Here is a 13,563-nt window from a genome sequence, read left to right on the forward strand (position 1 = left end):
CTAATTTTGCAGAAATGGCACATCTTGCTTTGTCCCAGTCCACTACTCTTTGTTTGTTCCTTAGGCTGTAAACCATGGGCTAAGTAACAGCATCCTCGGGTTTGTTCCCCAGGCAACAACCCGGGGATCAGTGTTCTCGCTGATCACTCAGTTGCCAAAGCTGCCTTAATGCAAACCATAGCCTAAGCAGGGGACCCAACTCTTTCCGAGAGGATCTAGGAGCAGGCAGCTCCCATCCCGCAAGCAGCGGAGCTCTTGCAGGCAGGTCCGCCTGGGCTCAGGCTTTTCTGGGGGTGAGGATACACAGTGAGGGGGGAATAAAGGGAACCGAAACTCCATTCGCAACCTGGTGTGAGAAGCCTGCCCCAGCGCTGCCCTTCCTTCCTTCCTCCCTTGTTTCCTTCCTTCTCCTCCGTCCCCCCGGCACGCTTCCCTACTCTCCTGACGCGCTGGGGAGGGGGCGGGGGTGATGTCGGGATGAGCCCCAGCCGATGAGTGGAGAATTTTTGCAGCGTTTTTCAGCTTCCTCTGCCTCCCATGCTGACCTACCGCCGCTAGGGAGGGAGGGGATCCCCGCCAGGGGGCGGCGCGCGGGGCGGGGGATGTCCATGTTTGGGAGGCGGGCGCGTCACTCCCCTTATATGGGCAGTGTCGTCACGGCCCGGCCTCCCATTCATATAAATGCCCGGGGCGCCGGCCGGGATTCCCTGCCCGGGCTCGGCGCGGCCCCGCGGTGCCTCCGTCCCTCCCGTCCCGTCCCATCGCCGCCGGCTCCGCGCTAGCACCGGGTACCCTCCTGCCGCTCTCTCCGCTCCTGCCCCGGCTGCGGCGGGGCGCTACCCTCGGCCGGCATGAAAGTCACGTCCCTCGACTGCCGCCAGCTGCGGAAGCTGCTGCGGAAGGAGCCCTCCCGCTGCCTGGTGCTGGACTGCCGGCCCTACCTGTCCTACTCGGCCTCCTGCCTCCGCGGCTCGCTCAACGTCAACCTCAACTCGGTGGTGATGCGGCGGGCCCGCGGCGGGGCCGTGCCGCTCCACTTCGTGGTGCCCGACGCGGCGGCCCGAGCCCGGCTGCTGCCGGGCGCCGAGGGGGCGGCGGGGGCTGCGCGCCTGGCGGCCGTGGTGGTGCTGGACCAGGACACGGGCCACTGGCAGAAGCTGAAGAAGGAGAGCACAGCTCAGATCGTCCTCAACGCCCTGCTCTCCAGCCTGCCGGAGGCCGGGGCCAGGGTCTGCTTCCTGAAAGGTGAGAGGGGTCGCGGGGACCCGAGGGACAGGGGCCGGGGGAGAGCGGCGCGGTCGGCCCTCAAAACTCCCCCGGCTGGCTGCGGCCCCGAGGTGCTCCCGTTCCCTCTCCTTCGCCCTGCAGTGAACCTGATTATTGGTGGAGGGCAGGGAGGTAACACCGGGATTTTGTTTCTTTTCCACCTACTGGAAATAAATCCCGGATAGACTCTGCTGGCTGAGCCGAAATGCCTTTCCGCTCAACCCCGCCACGCGTTTAAGAGGCCGAGGGGAAAGCAGAGAATATCAGTAAAGAGCAGCAAAAGTTGCAGTTTATCTAAGGGGGAGAGACATGGGCGCTGCGTGGGAAACAAAATCAGCCCTGCGGATATGAGGAGAGACGAGGCCACCGCTACTCGCTCTCCGCCCGGTGACACACGGACGCCCGTGTTGGGCCCCCTAAACCCTGGGACCGATGCCCGCCCCTCCACCGAGGGCGGAGAGGTTTCTCTCCCTCGGGCACATCGGGACTCTGGCAGGGGAAACCTAGAGGCGAAACTCCGGGGCTCGTCGAGGGACAGAAATACCTCCTCCCCTCACGTGTATTACAGCCCTTCGATTGCGGTTCTTTGTTTTCCTTCCGTACAACCCGGGCTAATAAAACGATAAATAGCATAGCCAGCACAGCAGCCCGCCCTTTCCCCGTCCTTCCGCCCCTGCCTCCCCCCACCTCTGGCAGCGCCTTTGTCCTTCTGCCCTCTCGGTTTTGTCAGCGCAGCCCCCACCTGCTCTGGGAGCGGGGCCGCTCCCGCCCCAAGCCCCGCACACGCGGCGCCCGCGGGGCTCCCGCAGCGGTACCAGCCCGAGGAAGGAGTTTCCAAAGACCCCCTTGCCATACCATGAGGCCATAAAAGGGAGGGGAAAACCAGGCGATGTTTCTTGAATAAAGCCTGCCCCTGTGTTCTAATGGGCCAGGGTTAATTCACTTTTAATAAGCCTTTTATCCCTAGTTTTTGACCTGAGGTACCCAGCTTTAGCCTTCTGTAACGACCTCCCGCTGGGGCAGAGGCACCTTCAGCCCGGGTATTGCCTGGTACCGAGATGGGGGATGCTCCCCGGCTGTTGCCACCACCCTGGTTCTGTCTTGCCACTATCAGCCTTTGCTGGATCTGGCAGTCACCCCAAAAGCACAAATTCTGCTGCTGGAGGGCAGAGATACCAGCACTGTGTCATTCAAATCCTTAGGGACTACACTAAACTGGAGATGAAAAAATATTTTCAGGGTCACGGGTGGAAGTCTGTGGTAAACTAGGGGCCAAATTTAGCTCTGCTGGCTCTCAAACTGCTTGTTTGGCCACACGATCATCCTTTCCTCTTCATGTACCAGCCCTACACTTTGAAGTGGTGACCGTGGCTGTGGGCAGTTTATCCGGAGTGAGGGGTTACTACCCTGCTTTGTACATCTTGTGAGTTGTGAAGTGTCTTATCTTGAAAGCCTGTTGATTTGAGGCTAAAGACATTTCCTCTCAGTGTATGAGAAAGTTTCCTGCTGCAGTTTCCTTTTGCTTTTCTGGAAGTGCTTGGGGCTGCAGGTTCAGGCCCATGACTCAGTGGGCAGCACTGGTGATTCACTGGGGCCACAGACCCCCAGGAAGCTGTTGGCCTGGGGGAAGATCCTTGGCACAGTGGGGATATAAATCACCCTGGAACACTGTGTTCTGATCAGGAGAAAGGGTCCTTTGGAGGCCTCTGCTACCAACTTTGCAAATAATAGGCTGTAAAACCACCAGGAAAAAACCTTGAAGTTTCCCCTTATATTCCTGCTCTCCCTAGGCATGGAGAGCTGGGAGGAGGTATTGGGTACTTAAGTGCTAAGGGGGTCTCGTGGCAATAAGATATGAGGAGGTCATCAAGACCACCAGGTGATCAAGATGCTGAGGATCTGGTCCCAGAGAGAGCAGCTGGAACTGAGGCATTGCGTGCCAGGCCCCGTTCCTTCCGTTGCTTTCTGGTTTGCAGGGTCACATCTTTCATCTGTGTAGGTGCAGTTTCACTCTGGATGAGCTCAGCCCCAGCACTGTGAGAGTGGTTGTCTGTCAGGGGAAAAAAAAAAAAGATAAAATAACGGATCCTCCCTTGGTGCTGATAAGGATTCTATTACTTATTGATTAAAAGGGAAGTGCAGCTCAGCTCTCCATGATGAGCAGCTGAGTATTTGCAGAAATGACCTCAGGGAAGGTAGGTTGAGTGGGGAGGGGGAAGAGAGGAGATTGCTGGAGGATGGGATGAGCAGATGACTCACTGTAAGAATGGCCTGCAAATATCCTGATCCCCAAGGCTTGTAATTAACCATTCACCAGCTGCATGTGTTAGCTGCCCCAAGAGACACATGTCTGTCGAACACACATGCAAGTTTGGCTTGGGCAGATTTCTGTGTTCATTCAAGTGTAAAAACAGCAACATAGGGTGTAAATGAGGATCATGGCTATTTATATAAACTGGACATATTTTTCCTATGTGATGGCGGTGACTGGGGAGTTGGGGGAAGATAAGGTCAGCTATGCAAAACAAGAGGATTTAAAAGTTCGCCCCATGAAGGGCAGTTGGAGATCAGGGAATTCTATAGAGCTTCTTGTGTTTGTTGTTTTTTCACACTGTCAGTTGCTAGGGATAATTTTTTCAACCCAGTTGTTGCAGCTACCATTTTATCAAACACCTCCCACCACCACCATGGTCTCCACGGTCACTTGACCGCTTGGACACTGCCTCATGCTGTGAGCTCTGGGATGAGCTGGCAGAATGTGGCTGGGGGTAGGAGGAAAGGTGCAGGTGCTGAGTGCCCGTTTGCTGCAAGGTCACTCTTCTGTCCTCTGTCATGGAAAACAGACTTTCATCACATTCAGTGGGCTTTGGATCATGCTGGCCGCTTGCAACACGAGGACCCCACGGCAGGAATGAGTAGGCGACAGCAGCACGTCATGAATTTGAGCACACAACTGCTCAAACATTGCGAACAGATGAGACGCCGGCGCTGCGGGGCTGAGCTGTCAGGGGCGGCTGCTGGGGTCCGGGGCTGCTCTGATCCTCAGCGCTCCCCTCGGCTCAAAACCCTCCCTTGCACCCGGGCACCCGCACCGACACGGCTTATCAGGGTGAAACAGTTGCAGGTGAATGAATCACAACGAGAGGCTTTGCCTTCCAAGCCTTGTTTACTCGAGGGCCATACTGAAGGATTATTGAATGTAGCTGGTCGGGAGCCATTCATTTCTGCTCTGAGAAAGCGCAGGTGGCACACATGTGGCACACCATTGACGTTTCCGGGCTGCTTCTGCTACCTGACTTATTCGGGTACTTTTTGGAGATAATGTTCTTCCATGCCGGATATTCCCAGCCTGGAAACAGGCAACAATTTAGCTGACGACAAACTTTGAGTAACAATGTAATAATAGGATTAATTCCTTTTCATTAGCAACACACTGAACGAAATGAACGCAGTACTTAACCGTGCAGAATAGCTCATGTGGGGCTATTCAGTTGTCAAATGTTGTCACAGGATTTCATTAAGTTTTATAGCTGTTATTTAATAGATTGGTTTCAGTGGGACCATCTTCATTACTTCACTGTCTTCATGCATTGTGGTGATTAATGAGACACATGCAAGCATCCCCCTCTTGTGTTTATGTCCATTTAAAAACGCAAATAAAATATTTTGTGTGTTGTTGTAGTGAATATATTAATGACAGGTTTAGAAAAGATGATTCTGAGTACAGAAATCTCTGCCTCAAATGCTGGAATTAGTGCTCATGTGTAAAACCTGGGGGGAGGGAGTTTAGTCCCCAGTGTACAGGAGTTAATGGTTGCTAGACTCAACAGAATTACATCTGCTAACAGATTTAGTCTGGATTCACTGGGTTTGAGCAAGTTAATAATTGTCAGTGGTACCAGAGGTTTTTCCTTGGGTGCCCAAATCCTTTTAAGCAAACCCATTTTCCCAGAGGAGCACTGTCCTTCATTGACACTCCCCTGGAGCTCATTGCTGGGCACTGCTATCCCACTGCATTGCTGGAGCTTCCTTTGTCCTTCATTTGAATTAAACTAGTCCTTGGGAGGGCAAATATTCATATTTTCTTCTTTTTGTTGTTTCCCTAGGGGGATATGAAACCTTTAACTCTCAATATCCTGAGTGCTGCGTGAATGGAAAACTCATTTCCCCAGAGAGGACGGAAGCAGAGAGAAACCTTTCCAGCCACTGTGAGAAGCAGAGTGCCAACCACAAACCTGCTTATGACCAGGTGTGTGCCATGGCTGTGGTAGGTGACCCTCCCCTTGGGACTTCTCCCTGCTGCCAGCAGGCTCTCTTGGAGGCTGGCAGGGTGTCAGTGGGCCTGGTGCTGCCGTGGGCTGTGGATAAGTTGTCACAGTCCAGGCTGATGGCCTGTGAGCTGAATAAGTTGCCCTTGTGTGCAGTTGGTCAGCATCACCTCCACCCGGCTTCAAAATCAGGCAGAAGGAGGCAAAACACTGCATCTAGCCCCCAAAACTATTTATGAACTCTCTTATCACACACCCAGACAGCGTGAGCTGTCAGCTCACACCTCCAGAGAGACTGAGAACGGGCAGGGGAGAGGCTGCCAGGAGTGTCACTTTTCAGCAGACAAAGGAGCACATTTTGCCCATGACTCCTCTGAGATCTCAGGAGGAATTTGAGGCTGGCAAGGGGCCAGAGCCTCTGAGAAGCGAGGCCCACCATTGGGCTGGGGAAGTGGGGTTTCCACAGAGGAAGTCACGGTGTGCCCACCCAGCCCGGGATGATGTGTGCTCCGAGATGTCACCCTGTGGTCAGGACGCTTCCGCCAGGGCGTGCATTTCCTGCTGCTCAGGGGAGTCCCCTTGCGATGCCTCTGGGCTCTCCAGGGAGTACCGGAGTACCTCCTACACCGGGTGCCCTCCTGCCACCGTGGCTGGCTGCCAGCTGTCCCTGATGCACGGGAACCCACCATGTGGGCAGTTCAGGGGGAGTGGAAAGGCAGTTTCTTGCAGCTGGGGGGTGGCAGCAGCTCCTGTGCATCATGGAAAGTTACCTGCCAGCTCAGAAAGCTGTGTCACATGGTGGCTTTTCTTTGCCATCTCGTCATCCAGCCTTTGGTTGTGCTGAGGAAGGAGGAACTGAGATGACGTCTCAGGGTGGGTGATGCAGTAGGTGCTGTGCTCCACAGAGGTGTGGGGTGAAGGGGGATGGGGAGCCTATGTCCAGTTTTTTGCTTTGTTTCACTTTTGGAGTTGTGACAAGAGGGGCAAAGCCCTGGCTGAGCCAAAGCAGCCTCTTCCTCTGTCCTAATCTTCCTCCCTGCTGGATGTGGCTCCCTGCCTTGTCCCATTTCAGTAAAGCCTCAGTGGGAATGGGCACCACCTATGAAAGCACTCTAGGTGCACTGCAAGGGGCAGCACTTTAAAGAAAGCCACAAATATCTTGCACATGAGTAGATTGGTCTGACTTTGTACCCTGCAGATGTGGACAAGAAAATGAAAGCATTTTTCTTGCCTGGGCTTTGCCACTGATTCATTGGACAGCAGTACTGGGGTCCAAAAACATGAGAGAGGGAGGGAGCAGGCACCCACATGGGCTCCCGTGGTCGCTCTTGGGTCTCAGGAAGAATTACATGTTTCTGCTCCTTCTCTTCCAGGGTGGTCCAGTTGAAATCCTGCCTTTTCTCTACCTTGGTAGTGCCTACCATGCTTCCAAGTGCGAGTTTCTCGCTAACCTGCACATCACAGCCCTGCTAAATGTCTCCAGGAAAAGCTCAGAGTCCTTCAAAGACCAGTATTGCTACAAGTGGATACCAGTAGAGGACAGTCACACAGCAGACATCAGCTCTCACTTCCAGGAAGCCATAGACTTCATTGGTAGGTACCAATGAACAGATTTGCAGATCTTCATGAATTTTAAACTAATTTAAAATGTAAAATCAATTAAAATACATTTAGTTAATTTTATAATAAAATATGTATTGAAATCTACTGAATTTTGTGAAGGAAAAAAACCCCAGTTCCTTGGACTTGCATGCCAGAGTCAGTAAAACCATTGCCTTACTCTGCTGAGATATCCCAAAGGTGGCATCCTAGAAATCCATTGTCCCCCCTTATCACAGAGCTCTTTACATTCCTCCTTTTGATCATGCTGTATCTCACCCTTAAATCAAATACCCCCATGCATAAAAATGAGGAGGCCTTTAGAAAAGTTTGTGCTATTCCTTTTCAAATCTTCCTGTGTTCGGCTGAGTGGGTGAGCAAAGGCGAGCTGTGCCAGGGAGCACAGGGGAGAGGATTCTCCCTGAGAAGCACAACATGGTTTTGTGGGGTGGAGAAGCCTTAGCCTGGGTGGAGATCATGTTGAAATTGGTACTGTTGCTCTTCAGGAATATTCAAGTTACAGACTCACTGGACTTATTGCTCAGCTGAGTTTGAGGCCTTCAGCAGTGCAGGCAGAATTATAAAAACCTGACCTGAGGGTGCTCTCTAAATCCTCCCCCATCCCAGACATCTCACAGAGAAATAATAATTTATGGCACCTTTCTGTCCTATCCTCAACCCTTTCTGATAGATGTCGAGTCACTTAGAAATTTCCCAGATTTTGAGGACAACTTTAATTTTCACTTTCTTTTAAAATTGGGCGTGTGGTGTAGATGCTGGGGATGACTCAAATCCACGTCTTCCTTATTTTGTGCAGTAGCTAGATATAACTGGTCGTGGTGGCAGTCCCCTGGCAGACAATTGAAGGCAGGCAAATGATAACTTCCTCAGCTCTGTGTGTTTCCCTGAGCACTACACTCAAAGTTATCCATAAATTGGAGATTGAACATGTTGCTCAAGGCGATAGAGCAGAGAGAAGTCTATTTTTTGAACAGTGTTATTGTGTGGAAAGGGCTTATTTTAAGCACATTCTCTTTAATAACAATCATTGTGTTGTGTGAGTAACCACAGTGGCTCCTGTTGTGTAAAATGGGTACTTTGCATAAGCCTTTTATATCCTGACTTAAGTCCAAGCATCCTTTAACCAGGCTATAATTAGCAGCTGCCTACCAGTGCTTGTCTGCTTTGTGGTGAGGCCCCAGGGACTAAGCTCAGCCTCTCCACCCAAGGGTATCTCCTGGTACTGCTGCTTGCTGCCAAGCAGGGAGTTAGGATTTTGAAGAAAAATCCTGTTTTTCTAGCAAAGATGATGACAGCCCCTGCAGTTTTTGAGTGACCAGGTAGTGGGAGGGCTGGCCGGGCTTAGCTTTACACAACATTTTGAGCTGCAGGCAGAGAAATGCAGCTACAGCACCGCCTGCATCACAATGCTCTTGAATGTCAGTTGTTCCAAAAGAGAAGTAGGCACAACGAAGGAGACAGGGATGGACTTTTCTAAAAAATGCAAAAAGAACCAAATCAAGGTCCACAGATTCTGAAATCATGCTCAGGTATGTCACAAGCTGGGTTTTGTCCTCCTTGTCTGATAATCTCCATGTCACCCTAGTACCCAACAGAAGAGCAGGCCTCTCTTTGCTGGTAGACTGGCTGTGTCCCCAGCCCTGGGTGTGTCGGTGTCCTCTCCATGCCCCACAACAGCTGATGTCTGCAATGGCTTTTCCCCCAGATTACGTCAGGCGAGCGGGCGGCAAGATCCTGGTGCACTGCGAGGCGGGGATCTCGCGCTCCCCCACCATCTGCATGGCCTATCTCATGAAGACAAAGAAGCTGCGCCTGGACGAAGCCTTTGACTACATCAAGCAGCGCCGGAGCCTGATCTCACCCAACTTCGGTTTCATGGGCCAGTTGCTGCAATACGAGTCAGAGATCTTGTCTTCCACCCCCAGCCCCCCTGTCACCTCGTGCAAGAGAGAAGCTGCGTCTTTCTTTGCAGAGGAACTGACTTTAGGCAAAAACTTTGAGGGCTCGTGCTTTGCCTTTCCTACCTCAGTGTTGAGTTCCGTGCCCATCCACTCTCCTGTGCACCAGCTGAAGCTCAGCCCGATGACGGCATCTTCATCCTGCTGAGCACCGTGGGGAGCCTGGAGCTGGTGTGGTCCTGATCCAAACTGTGATCCCCAACAAGAACATTTCATGAATGTGCAATAGAGAAACTTCATCCACTTACTCTGAGATGGAGTGGTTGTCATGGGTCATACTTCCCATATGCTGTGACTGTAAAATGCAAGAGGTCTAAGCATGGCAGGTTTTCTGAACTTTTATTGTCCTTTTTTTAAGAAATACAAAGTGCTTTTTTAGGGTTTTAACCACACAATGTGCACCCACTACTGTATTTCCAGATTCCTGGGGAACAATGAGAAATCCATTTAGTATGTTCTCAGTTCCCATTTCTTCCAATCTTGTTTTTGAAAAGACCCTCACTTAAAGCTTCAAGCAATAAACAGCAGCAGCAGGGAAGCAAGCAAAATGAAAAGCACTACCTTTGCAACCACAGAGGTGGCGAGAGTGAATATTTGTTCAAATCCTCCTCTGGCTTTCCTCCTCCCCTCTCCTGTGTCATGTTTCAGGTAGCAAAGGGCTGGAGTGGGGAGAGGGAGCACCTTTTCCAGGACACTGCTGCACAACCAGGTGAACATCCCCTGTGCTCCAGCCTCCGAAGTGTCAGGTATTGTCCACAGTGTAACTGGATACCAACCCGCCGCCAGTGGGTCCATTCAGGTGTGGCATTTCCTGTACTTCTGTATTTGCCTTTGTACTGGATGTGCTTTTAAGTAAAGCAGGGACTTGAGGTCTATCAGCTACCCTGCTGAGCTATTGTCCTCTTATCTGTTTTTTTAAGAACAGCCCTAGAGTACTTGAATGTCTCAACAATCCTCATCCCATCCACTTCCCAACTGTAAAACACTGTAACTGCTGGACTTCACACCAAAAAAACCTGACAAGCTTTCAGCTCCAAAACAACTTTTTCTCCATCCCTTCCCAAGTGTTCTCACTGTGTATCGTGTATGGTCAAGTGGTCTTTTCAGTGTTATGTGACTTGCTTAGAGTGTGTGGTCACCTCTAGTCAGCCTTTGTCCAGAAAAAATTATTTCTGTCTTGCTCACATTGGCTTCTGTGTCCACAGGGAGTTCAGAATGAGTGTCTCTGTCTGTTGACCTTTTTAGTATTTTTTAATATGTAATATGTATGGGAAATGGCAATAATTTCCAGGAGATCTCGTGAATGTGAAAAAAAAACTGCAATGGTTTTTATGGTGTGTAAAAAATAATAAAGTTAAAAAATGCCAGGAAAATAAAGCTGTTTGTTGTACTTGGATTGATCTGTGAGAGTGCTTTGGGAGATCTTGATGGCAGGAGAGGTCACCTGAGAAAAACACCATGGTGTAAAAGTGGTGTAAGAGGGTAGAAGAGATGGGAAAGCATCACTGTGCTGTGTGCTGAAAAGCCACCAAGGTGCATCACTACAGAGGGGAGAAGGTGAGGGGGAGGATTGTTTTAAACAGAATGACATGAGTCACGGTGGCGTCACTTCCCAGCAGCCAGGCAGGCACTTCTGTTTTGATTCATGCATGGTTTATATAAGATTTACCATCTTGCTGAAGATGAAAATCTGAACTAGGCACGGCCCCCACTTCCTTCCAACCCATGACAAGGGATGCTACTTGTCCTGGGCCTGAGAGCAAAGCTTGTGTGTGGCATGCAGCACCTCTGGGTGCCAGGAGCCAGGCCCTGTGGGTGATACTCGTCTTTTCACTTTTTTAAATGAAAAAAAAAAAGAATAATGCATTTCTTACCCCTTTTCATCTTGAATTTTCTAGGCTTTTTCTGGATCATCACTGCAGCATATTTATGATCTGCAATTCCAAATTACCGAGTTGAAAAAATCTATGGCAAATATCTGGGTTACAGAGCATGTGTGCACATATGCATCCATTCGTAACTTCTTACCTCCAGGGAAGTAAACCTGACAGATGAGAAGGTCTTACTGGAGATGTGCCTTGGATTCCTTACCCAGTGACAGAGGGATGTGTCAGCAGCCCTGCCTGGGCTCTGGGAAACCTGAGCATGGAAACCAGCAGCCAGGGAATAAGGCAGATGATCTAGTAAGAGCAGATCAATTAATTTTCTGAAAGACCTGATTGGTCCCCTTGGGAAACTGTGGAAAGGGCTTTCTGCCTCTCAGCCCACGCAAGCACCCAGGCAGAAAGGCTGTTGAGCTTAGTGAGAGTGGCCATGTCCAGAGCACTGAGACCTACAACCTGGACAGAAACAGAGCAGCCAACAGCTCTCATTAAAACTGCAGTAAACCCTTCTGGGTAGACAACCAGCTTTGTGTCTTAAGGATTGGAAAGCTGAAACCCTCAGTAGTCAGTGATGGAATATTTGCAGGGCACAAGGCTGAAGGGGTTAACAGAGGGACTCCTGACCTTGATCTTTGACCACGGCAGCTGGCAAAGATCACAGGCCAGGGGAAGGAGCCAGGTATTAGCAGAGAGGGAAGGGCAGCACTTTGTGTTTGGAGGGGAGCTCTTATCCTGGGCTTTAAGCACGGTGTGTTGGTGGATAGCTTTAGCAGGGCGAGATGCTGGGCTGGGATTCAGCAAGGATAGAAGGCCACAGCCCTGTGGGAGCCTGAAGAGGAGTTGTTGTCATGCCTGGACACAGGAGACCAATGTTTATGCTCCTGCTCAGGGCAGGGGTCCCCTCTTCTTGGCTGGAGAGGCTCAATTCACCTCTCCTTCTTGCTAAAGAAAGTCCTAGCATCCAAGTCAGATTGGGATGCAAGTGCTGCCTCCCAGAGGGTTGTGTTCCCATGCTCATGCTGGTGCCTGCTCTGCTACTTCAGTGCTGTGATCTGAGCACCAATATATGAAGGTGAGTGTGTCAAATCGGGGTAGCACCTACCTAGGAAAAGGCAACGTGTGTGAACTCACATATGCAGGGCAGGGCCCTGGTTCTGTGCTTCCAGACAGCAGCACCCAATACATATCTTCATCCTTGGGGAAAGGAACAGTTCCACCCATGTTTTGTGGTTTGTGCACTGAGGAAATTCACCAGGGTTGGTAGGATGGAAGATTTAGGAGGCTTTTGTAGCCCAAATGAGCTTGGGTTTGAGTGGCTCATTGCTAAGGATGGAAGCTCAATCAGGAAGGTATGTGGGGAATGTCAGAGCTGAAGGGTGGAAGGCTGAGCTGGCTGGCTCAATGTGCCTGTGTCCATCTGCCAGCTAAGCTTCGCAGAGGAATAGGGGCCTCAAAACCAAAATTCTGATGGAAAGCAGAAATCCTTGCTATAACAGCAAAGGGAAGGCTGCTACCAGGATGCTTTCAGACTTCAGAAGAGGCAAATGAGGGAAAGATGGCAGGGCTATACTCCGAGACAAAGCTGTAGTTAGAGCTTATCCATTATAATGCCAGAATCCACAGAAGATGGGAGGAAATATCAGAGAAAAGAGGGTTTTTCAAGTTCTGTGGCCTATGGAAGTACTAGTTCAGCACTGTGCTGGGATGTGACATCTCTCCATTCACACTCCTGATGGTGCACCCTTGTGTCCTGGACAGCTTGGTGCCTCCCAGACCTGTTTCAGATCCTGGAGGACTGATCAGGGCTTGTGCTATGTAGCTTTTTGTCCCTTGCTTTTAGGCTTGCAAGGAGCAGTTATGTTGTAGGCATGAGAGCAGTTGCTCAGCCTCTGGCTCTGCTCTGCACATGCTGCCTTTCCTTTCTGTCTCCAAGAGAAACAAGCATTCAAGAAACTGCCACAAAAAATACATATCTTTACATCATTGCAGATCAGATTGTGAAGAAATCTAGGGTGGAGTTGGATGAGTGGGTGCTGTCCTTAAGTGTCCCTAAATGTCTTTTTAGTCCATACATTTGCTGGTGTGATTTCCAGTCTATTCTGGTTACAAAGCACAGGCTTTCTCCAGCTTCTTCCTGCCTAAAGAGCTTTCCAATAGGTAGAAATTGCATCCTTACCAGTAAAACCCAGGTAAAATTGACCTGCTCCATGGGGAATTGGTCCTGAGATGCCCATCCCCAGTCCCTGAGCACCACAAGGTAGGCAGCTCTTCTTAGCTTCTTGCCCTATGGTGGGAGCTTCTTTTTTTAGGAGACAAAGCATGAATGAAGAATGCATTCTGCAGGCGTTGTCATTTGTATGCTAAAAACAACACGTGCCTTGCAGGGAAGTCAAAGGTCCAAATGTGCCTGTAACATGGGAAAAAAAATGTGTGAGGCCCCAGGTATGGTGAATTTGACCCTGCATCTCCACTTTTCACAGCTTCATGTTAATTGGAGAGTAGACACACTGCCAGCTCACTCTCTGGGGAGAAAAAGGCAGGAACCAATTTGCAGAGCCACATAAATAT

General features: G+C 50.6%; 1 protein-coding gene across 1 annotated transcript; it reads left to right on the forward strand.

Moving 5' to 3' along the window:
- The first annotated feature begins 383 nt into the window (after positions 1-383).
- On the forward strand, positions 384-10,474 carry DUSP5 (dual specificity phosphatase 5). The gene is made up of 4 exons (XM_041415950.1): positions 384-1,245; positions 5,373-5,515; positions 6,908-7,127; positions 8,860-10,474. Exons 1-4 carry the CDS (start codon positions 852-854, stop codon positions 9,258-9,260), a joined length of 1,158 nt encoding a protein of 385 aa, XP_041271884.1. The 5' UTR covers positions 384-851; the 3' UTR covers positions 9,261-10,474.
- The last annotated feature ends 3,089 nt before the right edge of the window (positions 10,475-13,563 follow it).

This window comes from Onychostruthus taczanowskii, unplaced genomic scaffold (assembly GCF_017590055.1).
Source record: "Onychostruthus taczanowskii isolate IOZ18803 unplaced genomic scaffold, ASM1759005v1 scaffold5, whole genome shotgun sequence".
NCBI lineage: Eukaryota > Metazoa > Chordata > Aves > Passeriformes > Passeridae > Onychostruthus > Onychostruthus taczanowskii.

Excerpts from the sequence above, each read along its gene's own strand:
- DUSP5 (XM_041415950.1), top strand. The coding sequence starts at position 852 with ATGAAAGTCACGTCCCTCGACTGCCGCCAGCTGCGGAAGCTGCTGCGG. Across the intron at positions 1,246-5,372 it reads CAGGGTCTGCTTCCTGAAAG|GGGGATATGAAACCTTTAAC; the intron begins GTGAGAGGGGTC and ends TTGTTTCCCTAG. Across the intron at positions 5,516-6,907 it reads ACAAACCTGCTTATGACCAG|GGTGGTCCAGTTGAAATCCT; the intron begins GTGTGTGCCATG and ends CTTCTCTTCCAG.